Here is a 23,409-nt window from a genome sequence, read left to right as displayed (position 1 = left end):
GCTCTGTTGCTATGCCCACAATGGCGACGCAAACCAGCGCTAAAAGGGAACACATTGATCGTAATTAACTTACAAAGCTCATTTTTATTTCCTTGCTCAAGTAATGAACTTGTAACCAGCTTGACGTGCGGCTCCATGGAAGTTCTATGTTTCTGCAGGGCCGAATTCATGAAGTTCATATAAGTATATTCTTTTGCAATTAGCAGCGGTACCCCTGTGACGTCGGACATCATGTCCACTCTTACGAACATTTCTAAAGAAGTTTTTGTAAGCACGAGCCATGATTTCATATGGATACACAGACGCGCACACGCCCAGTAGATCGCTTTCACAACCATGCCGCAGTCATGGGAGCTGGGTCAGATGGCGAAAGAAGTACAACGGCCTATCTTAGACAACGAGACAATTAAGAACATTTAAGAGATGACTGACCTCGCGTTTCAGTAAGCTAGAAAGAGCTCACTGGGGCAAGCATGAAACGGGAACGAAGTATCTGTTTTCGGCCTCTTCACATTCAGTAGTTTGTGTCTATACGTCCGATATTCCACTAAGCTACATAATTCATTATACGTGCATTGTTAACGATTTTTTAAATCAATGTTTTTTTCTCAACACTACTAATGCGTCTTCTGACCGCATGTCGTGCTCAACTAAAGCATGGAAACCATGAAAAAAAAAACGAGAAAAAAACTGGGCGTAGCTTGCTCTAGTGGCGGAAGGCTATAGAGACACTGCGGAGCTGATCGGTACCTAGCTGGTCCTGGCCTTTCGAGGTTTTGCTTAGTTTTTACCAAGCTTTGTGAAGTCATACTAGGTTTTACTATGTTGTGCTAGGCATTGCGAAGTTTCTCCTGTGTTGCCAAGTGTTGCGAGGCGATGCCCAGACTCGCCAAGTCCCACTCTGTCACTCTAAGCCAGCCTTCAGACTCGGTAGGTGCTTCCGCATCAAAGACGAGTGCAGCATTGCCGGGCGGTAGCCAGTAGTGCTCAACTTCGGGACAGGACCAGCTGTAGGTGCCGATCAGGCTGCGTTGTGTCTCTAGCCTTGCGCCACTAGTGCAAGTTACGTCCAGATTTTTTGAGCCATGTAGCCGGCCTTGCCGCGTAAGGGCTAGATAGCGGAGTGAGGGCGAAGACATGCACAGATGTGCCAGGGGTTGCTAGGCAACGCGAGGTGGCGTCATCGCTCCGCCAGGTTTTTTGTCCACGACGGACGTACCATACACTCGGCTTAAAGAGCTCCGTTGTTGAAAAAAAAAAAGGTTCCTGACAGCTTCAAGCTTCCAATTGAACCTGAAATGTTCGATCATGCAGTGTATGCGTCACTTGACTTCTGCAAACTACCTTCCATTTCTATGCTGCGTGGCGAAGCCTCGAAGCAACTCTCGTAAATAACCCAAAACGCTGGTAACACGAGATAGAACGTGGCCCACAACACAAGCACTCGTGTTGAGCGCGTGCCTTCTCAGTGCGAAACGGAGCGACATACTTATATATACACTATGAGTAAAAAGTGGTGTACGCATAATCGTGTGGCATGACGTATGTAGACCCGACGGGCAGGTGCCTGAACGACATATTCAAAGAGTCTAAGCGTAAAAGAGCAAAAATACTATCTGGTATTTAGCTACAGACTGCAGTTGCGCTCTTTTGTTGGAGGATTCTAGCGTATACTGCGTAGATCAGTTGATCGGGTGACTAAATGCTGGGCGAATAATGTGTAAGCGAGGTACGCCATCGGTCAAGGATGTCTACTTCCTATCGGCATCTGGTATGTATCCGCGGTTTGTCTTCTTGTTGATTTTCTTCCCTGTATTACTAATAATGTGCATCTTCTGTCATTCTTGCCAACCAGCTTTTATTCTTCGCGGTGAAGAAATAACAACTTCCGTTGTTAGTGCGCCTTGTCTATTTATTGTTTCTTGTCCTTCGTCTTCTCTGGTGCCGTCTTCTGTTACGATACTCTCTGTCACGAAATCAGGCTCTCACTAACTGTCTCGCTTCTTGCCGATAGAAAATCAATGTGCCGCGTCTAATACTCCTCCACACAGAAAGGGATATATTTTCTTCCAGTTGCCGAAACAGAAGTGACGTGCTCAACAAAAGCCAACGAGATCTTATCTGATGACAGCGACACGGCGGTGAGGTAAGTTGAGCACTCACACATTGTTCATAATGCGATAGAAATTTTCTTCAACTGTTTCTGTTCATTGAATGATTGCGCATGTTTATTCCACTCATGTTGACCAATTTGACTGTATTATGAATACGTACCTCCTCCCCCTTATGTATTACCCCAATCGGAGCGCTTTGAGGGAAGGATAAATAATGATGATGAGGACTTTGTCGACAAACATTACAGGAGATGCGCACTCTTTAACGATGAGCTTGCTGCAGTGTTCACCTGGTCTCATGGTCGGACAGCCGTGCATAAGCTATTACTAGACGTTGTGCCGGAATTGCTCCTTTATACTATACGCCACGTAAGTATCAATGAGCTTTGTACAATTTTTATAACGAAGGTAAATACTAGGTCCAAACGATAAAGAGACACATATCTTTGAAGTTGTTCCCTGAACGCTAATAACAGCCCTGTTATTAGCGTTCAGGGAACAACATGTTTCGCCTATAATTTGCCCCTGGGCAAATTATAGGCGAAACATGCATATCACGTCCCTGAGCCCTCATGGGAAGGAAATCCCTGCGGCTTTCCTTCGTGTGGCTTATCACCTTGCTATGTTCTCTAATGAAATAACAACATTGTTTTTTTTTTCTTCGTGCAGCAGATTCAGTTGCAACAGTTTGAAACAAACCTGATGGTCACTTCTGGCGCGAGCGCGCTTTTGCAAGCATGCAGTCTGCTTGTCGTGCCTCCTCTGTGGTAAATCATGGTGTCCGTCGAGCGGCAGCGCGGCACAGGTGTGAGTGGTGGTTGTCCACGAACTCGTACCGTGCAAAAGGCACCCATTCCAGCTTGAGTCTCCCTCTGCGGCTAAAGTTCGCAACCAGCGGTATATTCATTTTGCACTTATGTGGCGCCTGCGAATAGCCGGCTCCTCACGTGAAGGCACATGTTTACACCGCTAAATATTTCAATTGTTTTTTTGTCCTTTTTTTGTAGTTCTCGCATTTCGCGAAAGTGCGCTCAGATGTATATAACCGCTAAAAATAGAACGATTCCGCTTTCTTTTTTGAATTTCGTATCGCTGTATCTATTGCTAGCACGTACTGTCTATAATGTTGGGGTTTATGGCGTAATAGATGCTTTATAAAAGGTTAAGGTAAACAACAACTGCATGTAGCTGCGCTTCAACGTATAGGGTTGATTTGGCTGTCATGGACGGCGTTACTCTGAACTGCATCACGCGAATATGGTTATCTCATCTCGTCCCGCTGTAAATTGCTGACCACTCGCAGGGTGCACTGTCCTCCCGGCTGCGGCTTGGTGTCCGGCTCGGTGATCGGCTCCTATCAATACCACGTTCTCTCCTCGATCTGCCGCGCGGCCGTGCACGCTGGCCGAGTGAACAACGCCGGCGGCGCGGTGCATGTGCGAGCGGCGGGCGCTTACGCCGACTTCGTCGCCTCTACGGCCCACGGTGTCTCCTCAGCCAAGTGAGTTCTTCGGCCCCCGGGGTTTTTCTGTAGTGCGGTCTTTCCGATGCTCATTGACCTTGCGCTTGTACTTGAGCAACGTCTTGCCGCGTGTATGTATACGTATTGGGGGAAGTTAAAGTAGAGTTTGGGAAGAAGCCTGAAGTTTCTTCGGTTGCCTGTCTGACCAGACTAAATCTTTAGGACTCCAGAAATCCCAGTGACAGACAAAACGAGCATACGATATATACACTAAGAAAATAAAACGATGCATTTAAAAAGTATGTTCGCGAGAGGGAGAGAAATGAAGGGAGGGAAAGAGAGGGGGAGGGATGCTAACGTTCCCGTAATGCCGTGTGGGTTTTGTGGAATGGAGGCTCCGCATTGATTCTTGCCGCGAGAAATTCCGTAACAAACAGAGAAAGCACGATACTCGGGCGGTTTTCTTTATTTCAACGTCACTGAAACGTGACCGGCGCGAGAATTGAACCCCCCACCTCATACCATACTCAGCAGCAGCGCGCCATATCGACTGAGACAGCACAATATGTCCAGGTTTGTTCGTTGGCACGCTTACTCGCACCTGCACGTTCTCATCTTTTTTTTTTTTCTTTCTTTCTTATATCTATACTTTCACATAAATAAGTTAAAGCGATGTGGACCAGAAAAAAAAAAGAAGAGTATTCGTTGCCGGCTTCCTGTTGTCGAGACTTCCGTCAGGGTAGCCGACACCTTATTTTCTTCTGGGGCCGCCGCGACGGTCCTCTTATTGTCGCTTCCCGACCAGACGGGCTTCCGCCACAATCTCGAATTTATGCTTTCATATTTTCGTTATTTCAGCTTCTCCTCTCTTGGAGCCAGTTTCAGATTCGTCACTGTGGACGACTCGCAATGGAGGATTCCTGATGAAGGTGCGTATATCGGCATACGAATAAACATGCGCGCATAGTGCTACGCCGTGTATCATTATCGGCAATGCCTAACATGAACGCCTCAAGAGGAGCACTGCAGCTGATAATACGTGAAGTATACATAAGCAACGATGTGCGATGACGTAGTTCCCAATGATCGCAGCTAAGATTCTAACAGAGTTGTTGCACGTACAGTCATCCACAAAAGCTTGCGGTCCTCGCGAGCGCGTGGCCAAGAGCCTCTTCGCGACATTTCCGCTACGTCAGCGGTGATCGACAGCAGCGCTACGCCCAAGACGCGACGAACTAACTGAAAGCAACGAACTAGCAGTGTGCTGCGCGGCCGCAGAAAATTGATATACCAGTGAACAACAAGATGTGTTTCCGGCCCAGCGCTGTGGTCGACGGTAGGTGGCGCACCGCTTGGTGGTGCGGACAGGCAGTTTGGCGCGCGCTCGCGTGATCCGTAAACTTTTGTGGTTGACTGCACCTAATTTCGGCCATTGGCACTTGTCATTTGTGGTCGTATCGGGCTTGTTCTTGACGGCGCTCCCAAACTTATGATTGCTCTGATGCAGAGCGTAGCCGGAAATCTTTTTCGGGCAGGGGGAGAGTGTTTTAACCACCCTTTATGCATGTTCGTGCGTGTGTTTTTATGTGTGCGTGTATATACACACATGCAAAATCGAAAATGTTGGGGGGGGGGGCGTTTGAACCCCCCAACCCCACTTCCTCCTAACTACGCCAGTGCTTTTATAGGTATAACGTACAATTCGGTCGGGCTATATTTGGCACAAATCCATGATGGTAGGAAACGCAAATTTTTTACAAAGACACTAAAACACTGAAGCGTCTTTGGTTTGTGGTTCGGTATTTTAGCGTCTTTGTTGTAGAAAACTTGCGCTACCTACAATCATTGCTTGAACACTTATACAAACTCGATAAGCAATGAAGCCAATTAAAACATAGTGGAAAATTGACGGTTCTTATTGCGCATAGCTAATCACTTATAAGAATGAAATTTACATTAGGCCTAATATTATAATCGAAGCGAAAAGGCCACGCAAGAACAGACAACTTGTCACCAGTAAGAACCGAACCTGGAACGTTTGCATGACGTGGGCAGTGTTTTACAAAGTGAACTACGGTGACGATCGTCCTTTAGTCAACTTTCTTAAGTATTCATGCATATTTATGACTCGTCATGCTAAGGTTAATAATAATAATAATATCTGGGGTTTAACGTCCCAAAACCACGATATGATTATGAGAGACGCCGTAGTGGAGGGCTCCGGAAATTTCGACCACCTGGGGTTCTTTAACGTGCACCTAAAGCTAAGCACACGAGCCTCAAGCATTTTCGCCTCCATCGAAAATGCAGCCGCCGCGGCCGGGATTCGATCCCGCGACCTTCGGGTCAGCAGTCGAGCGCCATAACCACTAGACCACCGTGGCGGGGCATGCTAAGGTTGCGAGCTCGGATCTTACCGGTATGTCTCTTCTTGCAATTTCACGTAAAAAAATCAAATTATATAAATTTATTTTCCAAATCACGACATGATTGAGGCACACCGTGGTGGCGTATCCGCATTATTAATGCGCAGTAAGGATTCCTTAATGCACATTTATATGGACGTTCATAAGCGTTTCTGCATTTCACCTTTATTTAAAGGTCACGGTCGCGGCAGGTATCGACCAGTGACCTATATGGAGATCAGCAGTGCAACTCCGTAGCCACTAAGCTACCACGCCGGGTCACTTACATGGCCGTTCTCCTTCGTTTAAATTGTTAATGTATCAAAGATTTAACGCGCATCCATAATTATACAGTTCAATAACAGTTTTCATATTCAATGCGGTTTTTTTTTAGTTCATTGTGTGTAGGGGTTCACTTGGTTGTCGAGTAAACCGATTCCCGTTGTTGTACTCGCTGATACAACAATTTCTGTGTTAACTCCTCTTCGCAGGCTGTCCTCCCAAGTGGACAGATTCCGGCAGCTTCTGTTTTTACTCCGCCGGAAAAAGCCGTCCTCAGGCACCGGCGAGGAATTTTTGCCGAAATCTGGGAAGCCAACCTATAGCTCTTCGCGGAGACAACGCTACGAAGGCCCTTGTTGCCGAATTTCTGGCCGCTAATGGTATTTCCTTTCTCTATTGGTTGTTCAAACGAAGTGCAATTTTATTGATTTTCGCCTACACATTCGCACTCGATAAACATTCGTTACAGTTAACTTCGTCATTAACGATGTATCTCAGAAATTAATCTCTTAAATAACATTTTTTTTTATTTCTTTCAAATGCAGAATATATTCTAGACACTAAGCGGAGGCTTAGGTTGAGAGATTGAAAGCGCTTGATTTTTTAAATCTATCTGGCAACTGGGCGATTGCATGCCACGATAATATAATTTCATCAATGGGCCAACAGACTAATAACCAAGATACCTTTAGAAAACTTGAAGGCTGCCTGTGTCAAGTGATAAGAATATCTTAAGCACCATTGTACAAATTCTTTAAATATGCTTCAAATTCTAAAAAGAAAAAAGATGCACCGTTACAATGCTGTTTTAGGAGTTAGTGTAGCACCGCCGTAATATTGTAGTGGTCAGCGCGCTTACATGTTTGCAATAAAAAGGTAAGTTAAAGCACTTGTGCTATACTTGCAGGAATCGTAGAAACATGGCTTTCAGAGCTGCAAGTCCAGTCGCCGTTCCTCCTGAACCCGGAAAACAGCGGCACGCCTGGGGACACCTGCGTGGCTCTTAGCGTCGCCAACCCCAGCCAGCCCGAAGTCATAACAAGGCCGTGCGGTCTTGCTCTTCCAGTCACTTGCTTTGCGCTCAAGACCTTAAAACTAGGTGAGAACGATAGCGTCTCTGAGCTTTTGCGTGCTTTGGGGTGACTTCAGAATTATACGGAACGAATTACATGTGATTACCTATTCGTAATCAATCACATTTTTTGTTTGTTTCTAAGTTAATCGATTACTTTAGTTGCCCACTTTAATTCGAGAAGCTATCAAACGCAACACAGTTTTGAGCACTTTAATTTGGAGGAACTATGCAACATAACCTCCAGAGGTCATGCCGTGAAGTATAACGGATAGGTGGGCAAATTGATTTGGGTTCATAATTCGTACAGCTGAACCTGGCTGCTTGCCTTTGTTTCTTTGTCCTGATGATGTTTGCAGGCTAATTGAACAGGTGTTGGTATGGCTCTGTAGCGATAGGCCCTGCCGCCCTGCAGCTTTTAACTGACCCTACCGGGAGGGCCTTCCTCGAGTCCTAACAATTGCAATGCTCTGCACTTTATGGAAGACCCAAGCGCGAGCATCGCGTTAATGTAGCCACAATCTTGTGCATAAAGTGCTCGCACGTTAGAACACTGCCCTTTTCTCCAGCGCTCACATCAAGCGAGTTTTCAGCGCATGCAAAGCAACGATGGCAAATGGCCGGCGAAAATTTCGTAAAATGTTAATAACTGCTGGGAGGAAAGTAACTCGGAAGTAACCGATTGCTCAAGAAAATTCTCAATTTCCTTTTGGGAATTAATTGGTCATTTTAATTAATTACAGTTCTGAAGAAAGTAATTGTGATCGATTGCTTTTTTTTTAACTTGAGGAAGTCTGCTTGGGTTAAAGCCACTTCCTTTTAAGAGTGATACGCTGTAAATTTTCGTTACAACAACCCGAAAGGGTAGCTCAAGCAGTCACTAGTTTTCCTTTAAGTCAGGTTACGCTCAGTTCGTCTCATTAGCTGAAACTTGTTATAGCTAATTGGCAGTCAGTTCCTGAATCCCTACAGATTCCATATGCTAAAATCAAATTAAAGTACATAGTAATCTGGCATATATGCGCGTTTCACTGCCAAATTATGAAGCAGTGCAACCACCTTGAAGATCACTCTGCGTGTTATCATTTCGCTGCAGTTAAACAGGATCCAGTACTTCTGGCAATACATCCGTACACGTCTGCCCGGTTAGCGAGTAGTTAGCGAGTAGTAAATGAACATTAACGTGCAGAATGAGGATCGTGAAGGGACAAGGAAGAGGTACTCGTACACTCTAAGAAAAAAGAGAGTATGCGTGACTCTTTTCGGAGAGTTCTGACTTGCCACGTATACGACTCTCTTTAAATAGTCACGGTGACTCTCTTGGTGGGTCAGGGTCGGCTCGCTCTAGGAGAGTCCCCTGACCCTCTAGGAAGAGTGCAAAGACTCTCATCGGGAGGATCACGTTATCACTCATAGGGAGTCAGACGACTCTTGCCGGTAACGCTCCTAGGGGGGTCAAGGGACCCACACCAAAGCATCAAGCGACTCCACAAGTATTTTAAGCTACTCATTTGATCCTTGCTCTATTTTTGCGCGACTACTGTTGAAAATAGTGGAGTATTCATTTTAAGCAAGTCCAATAATACTTGCCGTTCTGCCCAGCGACTGTAAAAAAAGAATAGTTCAGTTTTATAATTATTTTTAAAAAACTCGTCAAAACAACACATATTTTCCAACAAAGTTATATAGAAAGCGCGAAAAGATGGTCTGTGATTTCCAATTAAGAAGTTTGGGTATTCCTCATTTACATGCTTCTATGAGTATAGCCAAATAAATGTGTGACTGTGATGTGCACAGTGTCATATGGTGCTAAATGAACAGCAGAAATCGCCATCATGTTTCCATATTTATTCCTTGTGATTAAGAATAAATCAAAAAGTGGTGACGGCTGGAAGCATCAGACTTGTGGCTTGCTAGGTTGTCGCTCCTGTCCAGCGTGAGCACCATGAAAAACGGTATCTGAAAAGCAGAACGTGATATTATGATGAGAAAATGAAATTGCAGTAAACGTTTGCACAACCTACACAATATAAGTGGTTCACACAGACATAATAAAGGCTAACAACAAAACAACAAAGCACATCCTCCGGCAGCCAGAGGCATGCCGTGAGCGGTTATTGACCGCACGTTTTACAAACGTAACCCATCCTTAAATACTCAGATAAACAGATGCGAGTACTAGGGCCCGAACGACACCCAGCGCGTGCGTACGCCGTCTACGTCGAGATCAGACATGTCATATGCTAGAATTAGCGCACATAACTCCCACAATCACGTACACTCACTCGATTCTGTTATAGCGCCCAACGTCATCGCACTGTATGCAAACCACGAAAACAGCAAACAGAAACGAGGGAAAAGAGTGCACGCCGGCGGCCGCAACAACGCGCGCCGTCGAAAGTCTAGAGCTTTTTCACTTTCACCGGCGAGGCGTGTCCAACTTTAATGACTACCGCATACTTTCTGGAAGCCACCGTACTATATCTGCACCTCAAACTACCGTCTTTAAGCCAACAAAAACCATTACATATAGTGCGTCTAAGGGTTCTGTACACAGGCTCTTTTTTTTCACGTTCCCACGCGTGGAAGCACGCTGCACACTCAAGGTAGATAGAAATGTTATGATGAAGTAGACTTAAGTGCTTCTCAAAACGACATCTTGCACCTTCAGTAGTGCAGACACGACGTGCGATCAGCAAGAAATGACTCTCGATTATTGTTTGCATCGCTCACTTTATGGGAGCTTGTACAGCAACGCGCATAACGGTGGGAACTCGTTAACTGACAGCTATAGTTGGCCATCCGCAACAGCCCCGCGGGCACAGGCTGCTGTTGGAAATGGCTGGCAGATAACTTCCGCAGAGCTGCTGCAGACGCCCAGCTAAAGCTGTATAATTAGTGCCTACGAAAGCAGTACACTCACCGTTAACTGGCGCCCGTTGTCCGTATCCACAGCTCCATGAATATTCCGCCCTCCAAGCGTCACTTCGTGCACGGAGCCGGCGTCAATACCACCGAAGACGCGCAACCAACTCATCCACGCAACGCATTCCAATAGACCAGGAGACTGAGACGACTGAGAGAGGAGAGCGGCGCGCCACCCCGGCGCCAACCCCGTCTGCGTCGCCGAGCAATGCGCCACAACGGCGCCAAAGGGCGAGCGTGCGATATGTATGGCGTATACGGCGGCTCTTCCGTATACCGAAGCCAATCGAAACGCGCTTCAGGAGGGTCCAGTGACTCCTTCCCAAATGCGAACTCTTTTTTTCTGCCTGTACCTTCCAAAAGGGGTCAGATGGACACCCGAGGAGAGTCACGGTTCCATGACCCTCTTTTGACTCTCTTTTTTCTTAGAGTGTACGCGCAACAACGTGATGCAGATCGCGTCGATATGAACGCGATTGCCGTTTTTTGTGCGCAGTCCAGTGCGAGGACCCAGGCCCAGTCAAGGGTGGTTCGGCGCTGGTGGAGAAGACAGCGCACGGCCGCTTCCTGGAGGGAAGCCGGATATCCTACTACTGCAAGGAGCTGCACTACCTCAGTGGAGAGGGAAGGCTCACGTGCACCGCCAACGGCACCTGGAGTGCCCAGAAGCCTCGCTGCATTCCCGGTGCGTGCTAATATAGCGCCGCTACTTCGGCCGTACCGTGGAACGATCAATGCAGGGAAAACACTCGCACCCCAGCCCGGCGAAAACACTTGCTGGGCTTTAAACGAGTTCCATGCATTGTCTATGCTCGCTATAACAATTTTGGCTTCTTCTCTAACGTTTATATTTTTAGTTTTACTGTTTATGTGACGTATAACATTTCTGGAGTGGGTATAGTTCTTATATAGAACGTAAAACGCCCATGTGTCTTCCGGCATATTATTTGCCTAAGAAAAGTGCTCCACAGAATGGCGTTCAAGGCTTCGTGACTCTTCTAAGAATCCTCAGGAAAGAGCAGTGATGTTGAGTAGAGCACTGAAATAGCCGTGGAAAATACAATGTATTTTCACTGCTGCATGACGGGTACCTGCTGTGGTTGCTTAACGCGTAAAGTGCCGCGCTGCTGAGCTCCAGTGCGCTGGTTCGATTCCCGGCCTCGGCGGCCGCGTTTCGATGGGCGCGAAATGCAAAGAATACTCCCGTACTTAGATTTAAGTGCACATCCAAGAACATCAGCTGGTCGATTTTAAACCGGAGTCGCCCACTACGGCGCGCCTCATAACCACGTGGTGGTTTGAGCACGTAAAACCTCAGCAGTGTATGATTGATCCTTTTGAGAAAAGCCTATGCCGGCACACTAACCTCGGTCGCTGTGCAGATGCATCGCAAGCAGCAGATGGGTAGCAATGCGTGTTATTCTGATATGTCATTCTGGAAGAGTATAGGGAGAAGCTACAATATTTAATTTTTTTTATGTTGTTTCACTTTTTAAGCTGTGATTACCGTTTGTGAATGTCCAGCGGTCAAGGTTTGTACGTAGGCGAGCAATAACATGACCTACATTCTGGCCTAATGATGGCCTACTTCGTTAGATCGAACATGCCCCCCGTGTGTTTACAAATCCATGTAATATAGCAATGTCCTTATATTATAATTATAGTTAGCAACCGCGCATGACAAGGTTCCTTAAAGCGACCTTCAGTCTGCAGATTCGGCAACTGTAAAGAATCCAAACGCCAAATATTTGACCGCAGAGCTTGTACTATAACAACGTGTACATTGACTTTTTCAAACATTGATTCACACGAATTAATTTGCAGACGTACCGTGCACATGCACACGGTAAGCTGGTTGCAGTCAGTTCCGCATCTCCCGTATACTCGGACATCACATAAATGGTACAACTTAGTACTGAAAAATGGCAGCAGCAAAGCGATCTCAATTAACATGCAAGACGCTCAATAATTATCGGAACGTAAAGACGCTCGAATAAATATTGGTGCTTTGCTGGCTTGCGCCGCACAATTGGTAGCTTCTTTCGCGCGCTTTTTTTTTTTTAAATCCTGTCCATTCGTACCACTCTCCTGGTGATATCTGCAGTGGTCACCTGCGGAGAGCCCGAAGTTCCAAGTCACGGGACCATCCGCGTGCTTCCCCCTATACGTGGTGGTGATCCCAGGCGCGGACCAGTGCGCGGGTGAGCGATTTTTTTTCTCTCTTTGGTTTTAGGCTTCTATATGTTGTTGGAGCCAAATATATGTTCCAGCGCGCAAGAAAACAATATGAAAAAGAGCGCAGAGGCATAGAAGAAAAAAAAAAGAACGAACGACGGCAGGAGAGGTAGAACGAAAGGTGAGGCTGAATGAGAGGTTCACTCAGTCAGTTATTTTGATTCGCGTGGCTTTTATGAGGTCGACAAACATTATCTACGAACTTTATGAATGGCGGGTCTCATGAATGCGTGCGCATTCACAGCCCACGCATGCCTCCCAGTGTTATGTGAGAGTTTCTGGTAGTTCTTTCAGTGTCGCCGTTGCAGTCCTCCTAAATACTTCCAGGCATAGCTTCTTCGCGAGACCACATCGCATAAGTCTCTTAACATATTGTGGATTCGGCTGTACTCATAAGTGCTTTTACAGTAATTGAGTTCAGGGAACACAGCTCCGCCGAAGACGTAGAACATTTCTCTCTTGAATTGAATTGAAAACAATAGAATTAGGTCCTGCGGAACACGACTGGGCCGCGCTTAGACAGCCGTGAGCTGATCCTTTTCTCAATTTTGTAAAAGCAGTGATATTGCTGGCTTTAATTGGTACGAATGTAGCAATATATTATGACCAGAATAGGGGATCCTTGGATGTGGACAAGCCTAATCCAAATATAAGAGACTCTTCATACGACAAGTACCGGTCAGTACACAGTGACCTAGGATGAATTGCAAAGGCAGTTGGGTCGACTGACTCAATATCATGGGTGCCTCGTACATCGCAGATTCGGCTCAGGAGCGAAGAAGGGACAGTTATCAAATCAATTGTACGCCCTCCCTACTAACAGCTGAGCGCGACGTCTATGAGTCAGCGCCATTTTGAGGTCTCCCGACTACACGGAGACGTCAATGAGTCAATGAAAATGTTCTTCGATTACGAACTAAAAACAAAGAAGTACCCGTAACGCTCGCTGAAACTATCGTAGTGATTGTTTCTGTAGTCAGATACAACTTTAGAAGTCCGCGGCATTTCCTCCTCAAAGGCGGATGCACACAAGCCGGCACCAATGGCCGCGCACTCCGGAATGACGTCATGAGCCGGACGGCCGGTGACCCCGCCTTCGGAGAACATTGCCGAGTGAATGAGAGGGACTACTGCTTTAGACGCGGAGGTGATCGGCTGCCGTGCTTCGGTAGTCCGGGCGGGGCCTCTCCGGGCTTCTTAAGTTGTATCCGACTACAGTTGAAACCCGCAATAACGAAATCGGCGGGGTAAGCACAAAATTTCGCTCTTGCGGGAATTTAGTTGGCGCGAGAATGCGGCAGAAAAGACATGGAATTTACAAAAAACAGATTTTATTTCCAAAATTCAGTAAGTTTGCTTTCGCGGGCCTTACCATGCAGCAATTTCATGCCTCTCGATCGGGAATCTCGTTTGCCACGGCACAAAGTTCGCCCACGCACTGGTCAGTGCGTGGGCGGCATCTTCGCAGGCAGCGAAATCGCACGAAGCAATCGCAACACACAGTTCACGTTGCACCAAGCGGCTAAGCAAACGCTACACAAATGGCTCCCCACATGCGACCGCGTGTGCGCGCAAAGCCGACAAAGCGGATTCATCGTGCATCATCGTCAACATGTTCATGCGGCCACGACGACGAGGATGTGCATCATCTGTTGCTCGACTGTCCCAAGTACGACACGCATAGACAGCGACTCGAACAAGAACTTCACACGCTGGACTCTGAGCGATCGTTTTCTTTAGCGAAAATACTAGGCCCATGGCCGACTAGGATAAACCGTAAAGCAATGAAAGTGCTCCAGCGTTTTTTTGAAGAGACTAATATTTGCGATGGCTACTGAGTTCTTGAACTTGTACGACTGCTAGATATATATATATATATATATATATACATATATATATATATATATATACTATATATATATATATATATATATACTATATATATATCATATTTTTTTTTCTTTTATTTATCTGTTTATCTTAACAACTAGGTGGAAAGGGTAGCCGTCACCAAGCAATGGTGACAACAACTCCTTCATTTATTTTCTATTTCAATAAAAAAAAAAGCCAAGCTCAGAGCCAAGCAAACGAGCGAAACTCCATGAAGAATGTGGAGCCTGCGATAACGAGCAGGTTTTCGGCAAGCCATCATCATCATCATCACTGTCGCCAGCTTTGTTTTTTTGTAAACAATGATGGCGGCTGCTTCTCAATTGCGCTGTAGCGATAGTTCTGCAAAATTTAAGTGCAGCATGAATGCATTTCAGCAGTTTTCGAATGTAGTTAATGCTGCGAGAGTAGATTATTTGCGCACTCGCGTTTCAAAAATTTCGTTATTGAGGGAATGTGGTATGAATATCTTTCGTCGTCGCGAGTTACGAAATGCATGGAATCTTATGGGCGTTCGCCGGTGCTCCGAAAATATTTCGTTGCTGTGAGAATTTCGTTCCCGCGGGATTTCGTTATCGCGGGTTTCGACTGTATAGAGCATCACATCAAAGAATGAAGTCGTGGCAAGTGCAGTTAGTTGAGAGAACGTGCTTCGATACCAGCTTAATGGATGAGGTGGTGTGCGCGCAGGCATGCGCGGGCGTCCGTGCCTATACGTCTGCAGCGTCCGCTCAGCCTAAGCTCCACGGCGTACGATGGCAACGATACGAGGGCGGCTGAGGAGGCGAACGTGGTGCTGCCGCCGGGACATCACCGCGTCGGCTCCCGCGCCGAGTACGCCTGCCTGCCGCAGTACGAGATGGCTGGCTCCACGGTGCGGCGGTGCCTGTCGTCAGGACAATGGAGTGGTTTGCCGGCCACTTGTATTCCCGGTGAGTAGACATGCAGGGGACAGCGTACGATAATATCTCCCGTGTGCTTTCTCTAGCTCCCTGTGAACCGCAGTTTTGATATGTGAAATGAGACCCATCGTGTTGATTCTATCATTCATGCTTTCGTTTTTGTAGTCTTGGTTAACACCGACCGTGGATTGACGTAACACACACACTCACGCATATATATATATATATATATATAATATATATATATTATATATATATATATTATATATATATTATATATATATAGATATATATATATATATATAGAGAGAGAGAGAGAGAGAGAGAGAGAGTAACAAGACATGACCCGAGTCCTCCCCTATGCTACATGGAAGCGAGTCGACCGAGTTAGTCACAGATTCTAACACTTACGTGCTTTCAGCGGGGCACCGATGCCTCAAAGAAAAATCTTGCTGTTATACTATTAGTATAATTTATGTATTAAAAAGCCGTTGGAAAGTGATTGCGTGCTGCCTTTCTGCGCGCCGTGACAACGCCTTATCTACGCGCTGCAGTATGCGGCCGGTCGGACTCCCCACGCAGTCCGCTCATCTACAACGGAAACGCATCGGATGTGGGCCAGTGGCCGTGGCAAGCGGCACTAAGCGTGCGCAACCCTACGTCCAACGACAGTGCTGCCGAGTGGGTGCTCAACTGCGGCGGCAGCCTGCTATCGGAGACCTGGGTGGTGACCGCGGCCCACTGCGTCACGTATGAGGCGTCGCGCGTCGTCATACCGCGCGAGATCCTGCGCGTCGCGCTGGGCAAGCACTTCCGCAGCGATAGCAAAGACGACGCCAACGTCCAAGTGCGCCAGGTGAGACTTTTCAGCTCATGCACGGAGGCTTAGCGGTGAAGCGGTGCCACAGAAAACGTTAAATTAAACTAGAGATGAAAAAAAGAATTCCGCCAGTTCCACGTCGTGAAAACCATCGCGCAGTGAAGCTGTAAGCGCACGAGCGTATATGTGATTGGCTGGCATCGCCATCATCATCGTCGTTTCGTTTTATTTATTTATTCACTCCCTCCTCTGGTAACGTGATCTGGATGACTACTACTACTACTACTACTACTACTACTACTACTACTACTACTACTACTACTACTACTGCTGCTGCTGCTGCTGCTGCTGCTGCTGCTGCTGCTACTACTACTACTACTACTACTACTACTACTACTACTACTACTACTACTACTACTACTACTGCTGCTGCTGCTGCTGCTACTACACTACTACTACTACTACTACTACTACTACTACTACTGCTACTACTACTACTACTACTACTACTACTACTGCTGCTGCTGCTGCTACTACTATGACGACGACGACGACAGCACATGGTAGGACAAGACAGCTTCGCTGTAAAAAAGAAAGGAGGGAAGACATGTGATGTGATGTGTGTGAACTTATGTGTGTTTTTTCTCTCCTAAAAAGACATGAAGTTCCAAATTTTATTGTGCAACAAGAAAAAATGGCGTTACTTAATTTCTCCTGCCGCAGCTTTGAACCTTGAATGCTTCGCAGGTTGCTGAGATCCACGTGAACTTTGACTACGATCCCACCACATACGACAACGACATCGCCCTGGTGCAACTGGACGAGGCCGTGGAGCTGACGCCTCGCGTGAGGCCCGTCTGCCTGCCCACGGACCGATCGGCCAGGGTGCATCTGCAGGAAGGAAAACTGGGAGTGGTAAGCACACTCACTGCAATTCTCGCGTTGAGTTCCACAGCTCTAAACGAAGCTAGGCAGACGGTATGAACAGGATCAAATATGCAAAGCGCCCACTTCCTACTTCAACAAGCCCGAATTTCGTCAGGACTGAAGACTGAAGGCGCCCTTACCTGGTCTTTTTCATGCTGCAAGTGAATGTGCATTTGTTTGTGTTCTTACCGTCTAACACTGTTTCTCATAGCGTACAATCCTGACCAGTTACCTGTTTTCTGCAATTCAATTTACGTTCTTGAGCCCTGAACTGATCAGAGGAACACACTCGCCATTCAAAACTTCCACGTGAGAACGAGAAACCATTGCAAAATTGAAGCTGACGCCATACGTAGTTACTAAGCCATAAAGGTCCCTTGCGGTTAACTGTCGCAAAGGTGATACTCACGTGGACTTCATGCAACTGTTGCAAAACGAAACACGGCGAGTGGCCACATCACCACACCACTGCAGCCTCCAAGCAGCCGCCAGGAGTTTCATACTCGCACACATTTCTCACGCCCCGCTGAACATTGAATTGTATATACTTAGGTGTATACATCTTGTGCTCTGATCCTCAGGTAGTAGCTCTCAGTTTGCTCTTGCATAGCGAACTTGTTTTAAAATAACTTTTTATTTATTGTTATAATTGTTACACATCCCTGACAAGTCGTTGAGACACCTTTATTATGTTCAGTTGAGTCACAGTGCTATTAGGGTGGAGAGGTAAACGGGCATGAACTAGCGCTGCGACTCAGTGACATGCGTACGATCTCTCTCCAGGCGACCGGCTGGGGCCTGACGGAGACCGGTGAGTACGCGGACGTGCTGAGCGAGGCCGTGCTGCCCGTGGTCGCGAACGAAAAGTGCCAAGAGGCGTACGAGCGCGCGGGCGTGCCGCTCACAGTGTCCGAGGCCATGTTCTGCGCGGGTCACGCTAACGCCACGTCGGATGCGTGTAGCGGCGACTCGGGCGGTCCCATGGTGTTCCTCGACGACGCGGTCACGACCGAACGGCGGTGGATCCTCGAGGGCGTCGTCAGCTGGGGGAGCCCGTCCGGGTGCGCCGTGGCCAACCAGTACGGCGGATTCACGAGGGTCTTCGCCTTTCTTCCCTGGATCAAGCAGTTCGTCTGAGCGCGACAGCCTCGTTTCTGTGGGCCCGAACGAACAACTCGTCGGAGATGCTGCGTGGGCCGGCTGTGACTGAGCACGGAAGTCGATCCCGTTCGCTGTACACCAAATGGATGGCCGCCCACTGGCTCCGGACTGACAAGAGACCGATTTGCTTTTTACCTTCGACGCCCGGTTGACGAAGGGACTCCTTTTTATTTGTTTTCCTTCTTTTACACTTCGGCATTCGCGCGCGGAAGCGTCGGACCTCAGCTTACTTGCAGTAGCGCATTTTAACCAAAGTCCATTGTTATTCGTACAATCGTACGATGTCTGCCCACCTCTCGAGTTCTGCTCAAAACAGAGATGTGAAAACGGTGCCTCTTACCTGAGGAAACAACAAAGGGTGGCTGATTTTCAGGCGTCGAAATATAGCAAAGGCTGCGTGGGCTTGCGGGTAGGCACTTTCCTCATAAGGCAGAAAAACACTACACTACAAAAACGAACAAACCCTGGCGCTTGTGTTCGTGTGATCATTCGTCTTTTGGTCTGCCGTGTTGCGCCGTTCTAAATCCATGCACCTGTACCTTTAGGCTGCATATTTGTTTTACTGCTATGCAACGAGTTTTCTGCCACCTCGCGCCTAAAATTTTATAGCATTCGCGCAACGTTTTTATAAAAAGCAATCGCTAATGTGCTCGCTGAAAAATGAAGCTGTTAATGATCGCAGCATTGTTCCACTCGATTTGCAGGGAAATTGAGAATTTTACTCGTACACTGCTGATGACTTTCATTTGCCATTCGAGCCATTTCTATACCATTTCTACGCCATAGAGCTATTTCTATACCATCTATATACCATTTCTTGTCTTGCTTCTCACCTAAGTCACTTTTATAAGCTAAGTCATTTTAAACCAAACAGGCGTCTTTTCAATAAAATATGAAGGAAACGAAGTCACGTCAATTCCATACGGGCATACAAGTGTCAGTAATAGTTTTATTCGCGTGCTGTCCCATTTTTTTTAGATATATGAAGTATGATACAAAGTTTGCCTGGCGATGCAATACCTTCCGTTAAAAAAAAAAAAACGCCTTTCCTCAGCAGTGCGCGCTGAAGTCCGCATACGAAAGTCTGAACACACCAAATGTGCCCGATGCAGCCCAGCTAGGCTGATGCTAAATCGTAGTGCAACAGTCTTACGTCAAAACGTTGTTAAGTTTCTTCAATATCGCATTTTGCAATAAATTGCCATGTGAACAACTTCCTCTCTTGACTTGATTTTACAGCGAAAGTTGGGATGAGATCACAACAACAGTTCCGTATAGTTGTCCGCCGCCGCCGGTGTCCGTAACCACTATCGCGCGATATAAGAAAAAATGAAATAAAAAAATATCCTAAATCGGATGGGTTTTGAACCCGTCCCTCTTCGTGCCATTCCAGCATTCTACCACAGAGCCACGCTGGTTTTCTTTAGTTTTTTTAACGCGAAAGTGTTTTATGTCGGGGTCCACCACGGCTACACTGACGTATTTCTGTCACGGATATGACGTTGTAAAATATAACGACTGAGAGATGGCAAAGAAAAAAAACTGGAAGAGAAAGTTCCGTCACCGGGAGTCGAACTTACGACCCCTCACTCCGCAGCGTGCGGCGCGAAACGATTAGGCTACAGACGGCACGTTCTTCGCCTTGCTAACGGCGAGCTATTTATATACACCATTTGCCGGTGGCGGTACTCAGAGATCGGTGGTACATCAGCGTGTTTTCGTTATCACTATCGAGATAGCGCGAAGGGCTCGAAGAGCGCGCTTTAGAGGTCGACGCCCCACGCGTCGCGATGAGTGCGCGCCTCTACAGGGCGTGGTCGCTCGTGTGCGCGCTTATCTCTTGATGGCGGTGGTTTGTACGTCTTGTGCTCTGACAGCAAGTTTGCGTTAAGAGCACGAAGATCACTTCGCTCACTGCAGCGGCCGCTTTTACGAAAGGAGCGCGCTGCTCACACAAAAATAAGTTACAACTGTGACAGTTCGCGCTCATCTTATGTTCGTTCCTGCGTCCTTTCTGCTTCAGCAGCGGGTTGCAAGTTTTGAGCTGCTTGCCGCTCTTCGCGTGACATTACAATTTGTTTCTATAACATTCATTCCTTCGCCGTTGGGGTGAAAGAATGCCCAACAAAGGCTCAACTATGTCTGTGAAGTAAGACACGTTTCTCTTTCTTGTTATACCGATTCCTATGACAGAGGAATCAGCCATGTTTTTCTTCTTTATTGCCCCACACAAGAATTACACAAGAATTACGGATGAGCCACGCTGGTGCTTGAAACTCATTCGCAAAAAGCCCCTATACATGCGTCATGTCAGGCAAGGAATCGCGTTAACGTAGGTAATATAGCATGGCAGAAGAGTACAATAACAACCAGGCGCAACACAATACTAACTGCGCAACGAGTGTGTGGTTTAAGGATTCTCACCCACTACAAAATGCTCAGCCATAATTCTTTATCGCCGTCGGCCTGGCCTGACGGTCTGGACGTCGGAGTCGCCCACTGCGCGCTAGGGCGCGTCCCGAAGGACCTCATTAAAGTTATTTCAATCAATCAATCAATCAATCAATCAATCAATCAATCAGTGAGCCACATGCAGCATCAACAAAGTGCACATAATGTATTACAGATGTGTAACGGGTACCTCGCTTATCCGTAGAAAGCCTAATAATGGCATAGTGGGGGCTTCCCTATACATCGCAAAAGTTATGATTTATGGCGTAGTGGATACCTTGCATGTGTCCTACTTGTTTAGATGCCCCAAGAGCGTTTCGAACGCGCTCTAAAAAGGCCGATCTTCCAGCTTTCGGTGTGACTCTGCTGCGCATTGCGCGCATGCCTGGCGTTCTTTAACGCGATAGCGTTAAAGAGCTCGCTTCGCAGAAATTGCGGTGTCGGCGTTGGCGTCGTTGGTTGTGAGCGAAAAATCATCATCTTGTCCCTGACCGAAAAATCGAGAAAGATTCAAATAAAATGAATAATAAAAAAAATGCCCCCACCTCCCGAAGAGAATCGTGAGGAAATGCGACTGCATTTCTTGCGCCGAGAGAGGGTACCGTTGCCGTCAGACATTCGCCTTCACCGACTACTGCCATCGCCTTGAGAGGCGCCCAGCCAGCGAACGGTCGAGAGTGAGGCGCGAGCGGACGGTAGAGTGGGGCGCCAGCGTTCTCGGCTCGGCGTTGGCGTTTCACAGCGGCGTCTCGAGCACACATTTCCGGATGTTCTTGAGAGGCGCCCAGCCAGCGAACGGTCGAGAGTGAGGCGCGAGCGGACGGGAGAGTGGGGAGAGAGAGCGAACGGCGAGAGAAGGAGTGGCGAAGCACTGCACCTACCCTCTCCTACACTCTCTCGCACCACATGCTCCGGTTGCTAGGGGCGAGGATAAGCGCGCGCGCCTGCAGCTGTTGCTATGGGAGAGGGCGTCGCGGACAACGCCGGATGCCTGACATAGCCCGACTAAGAAATGCATTCGCATTTAAAATCTTAGGTTGGAGAGAGTATCGAACCCAGGCCGTCTGCATGGCAAGCAGGTGTTCTACCCGAGAGCCACGCTATTTCTTGAAACTGCTTCGGAAAATAACACTGTATGAATGTCATGTAGTGGAAGGAATATCAACGCATGTAATATTACATGGCAGAAGCGTAGAATCGCGCCAGGCGTCAAAACATGTGAATTGCGCAATGAGTGGGTGCTTTAAAGGCCCACCCATTACAAAGCGCTCGGACATATTTACAAATCATCATCAGCAATAAAAACAAAAAAAAAGTGAGCAGCTGCGTAGGTTAGCGTGTTGCCTTACAGACGCTTAGTGGGCCCTTCGCTGATTCGCAGAAGGGGCACAGCGCAACTGTACTTGCAGTAGGCAATCTAGGATAGTTTGAAACGGCTAATGTTACGCGCACAGTCGTTCGTTTCCTTACGGGACGGTTGAGGCGTGCACCGAGAACCGAAGCCAGGCTATAGCAATTGAGACGGTGATGCGCACGGGGCCCGATTACGCTATTGCGTTCTACTCTTGAAGGCGAAGCTCCAGCATCTTCCAAGTTTTTTTCATTACTTCCTTTTTTGCAAATGCTAGCACGAGAGAGACAACTCACCAAGAAAGGCAGGGAGGTTAACCAGGCTGAACTGGGTTGGATACTGGGTTGGATTTGGGGCGACTGAAAGGTGCTAAACGCGACAAAAAGACGTTGAATTGGCATAAAAAGTTTCATATTAACCGAATAGCTATACTCGCATTATTATGTACTTGCGGTTTCATATTAAGCGAATAGCTTGTGTACTCGATGAAAGCGACATGAAAGATGCACTAGGAGCCGTTCAGGACAAGAAGTATTTGTGGACCAACGTCTCCTTACAACCATGCATGTCAATAAAAGAACAAATTATAAAATTGATATTTAAGAAGAAGAATATTCATTCTAATTGTTTTTATTAGTTCTAGTGTAAAGTGAGATGCTTAAAATCGTTTCTGTCCGTCCGATTCTCGACAAATCCTCCTGAATGGGTAAGTGCACAAATTCCTTGGAGCATCAGCATCACCATCATTATGCCACTGGCGCTGCCGCGAGGTTAATTGGTGTCCCATGTTCTCCACACTCACAGCGGCAAGAGAGTGCTAGCAACTCTCTTTGCGAGAGTAAACGCTTGTCCCATATTTCACTCCCTTTTCAGGAGTGCTGGGAACTCTCTGCTGCACCGAGTAGGCACACTCTCTCGACAGAGTTCTGGAACTCTGGCTGAACCAGAGTGAACAAGCTCCCTCGCCAGAGTAAAGTCACGCTTTTGAAATGAGGTACATACACTCTCGGCTGGAACTGCGCTACTCCCTCGCAGAGTTTTACAATGCTGGTTGGGCTAGAGTGCATGAACTCCCTCCAAGAGTAGAATCACTCTTGCTGCTAGGACTAACGTTTAAAAAAAGGGGAAAAAAAAGAAAACCTTCGTGCGTTTTCTACAATGTAACAGTGAACCTGACTGAAATGCCTCAAGCTTACCTCACACATACACAGAACTCACATCCGCACACTCATTCATACACAACACAGCAACACTGAACATATGCACTATGCAGAGATGCGTCAAGGAATGTAAAGAATTTCATAACCAAGCGTTTCACAAGTGCGTGTTCTAATGGGACCGACGAGTGTTATCCGACGAACAAGAAAAACAGCGCATCGAGCTCAAAGAAAGTCTGGCGGTGCTTGATCTCC

The 23,409-nt window shown here is 47.2% G+C and overlaps 1 protein-coding gene across 2 annotated transcripts in view; it reads left to right on the top strand.

Moving 5' to 3' along the window:
- Positions 1-23,409, top strand: part of LOC119373592 (clotting factor C) — a 149,999-nt gene that overhangs the window by 25,891 nt on the left and 100,699 nt on the right. The window contains exons 7-17 of one of the 2 annotated variants that reach the window (XM_037643648.2): positions 2,074-2,146; positions 3,418-3,615; positions 4,435-4,505; positions 6,473-6,643; positions 7,171-7,362; positions 10,757-10,945; positions 12,365-12,461; positions 15,076-15,317; positions 15,842-16,143; positions 16,855-17,022; positions 17,818-18,140. In XM_037643648.2, the coding sequence (XP_037499576.2) occupies positions 2,074-2,146; positions 3,418-3,615; positions 4,435-4,505; positions 6,473-6,643; positions 7,171-7,362; positions 10,757-10,945; positions 12,365-12,461; positions 15,076-15,317; positions 15,842-16,143; positions 16,855-17,022; positions 17,818-18,140 (2,026 nt within the window). Of the gene's footprint in view, positions 1-2,073; positions 2,147-3,417; positions 3,616-4,434; positions 4,506-6,472; positions 6,644-7,170; positions 7,363-10,756; positions 10,946-12,364; positions 12,462-15,075; positions 15,318-15,841; positions 16,144-16,854; positions 17,023-17,817; positions 19,406-23,409 lie in introns of those variants that run through there. The other variant, XM_049419914.1, reaches the window with a different exon arrangement.

This window comes from Rhipicephalus sanguineus, chromosome 1, assembly GCF_013339695.2.
Source record: "Rhipicephalus sanguineus isolate Rsan-2018 chromosome 1, BIME_Rsan_1.4, whole genome shotgun sequence".
NCBI classification, from domain to species: domain Eukaryota; kingdom Metazoa; phylum Arthropoda; class Arachnida; order Ixodida; family Ixodidae; genus Rhipicephalus; species Rhipicephalus sanguineus.
The sequence above is the reverse complement of the archived record's forward strand: the minus strand, read 5'-3'. Positions and strand labels throughout refer to the sequence as shown.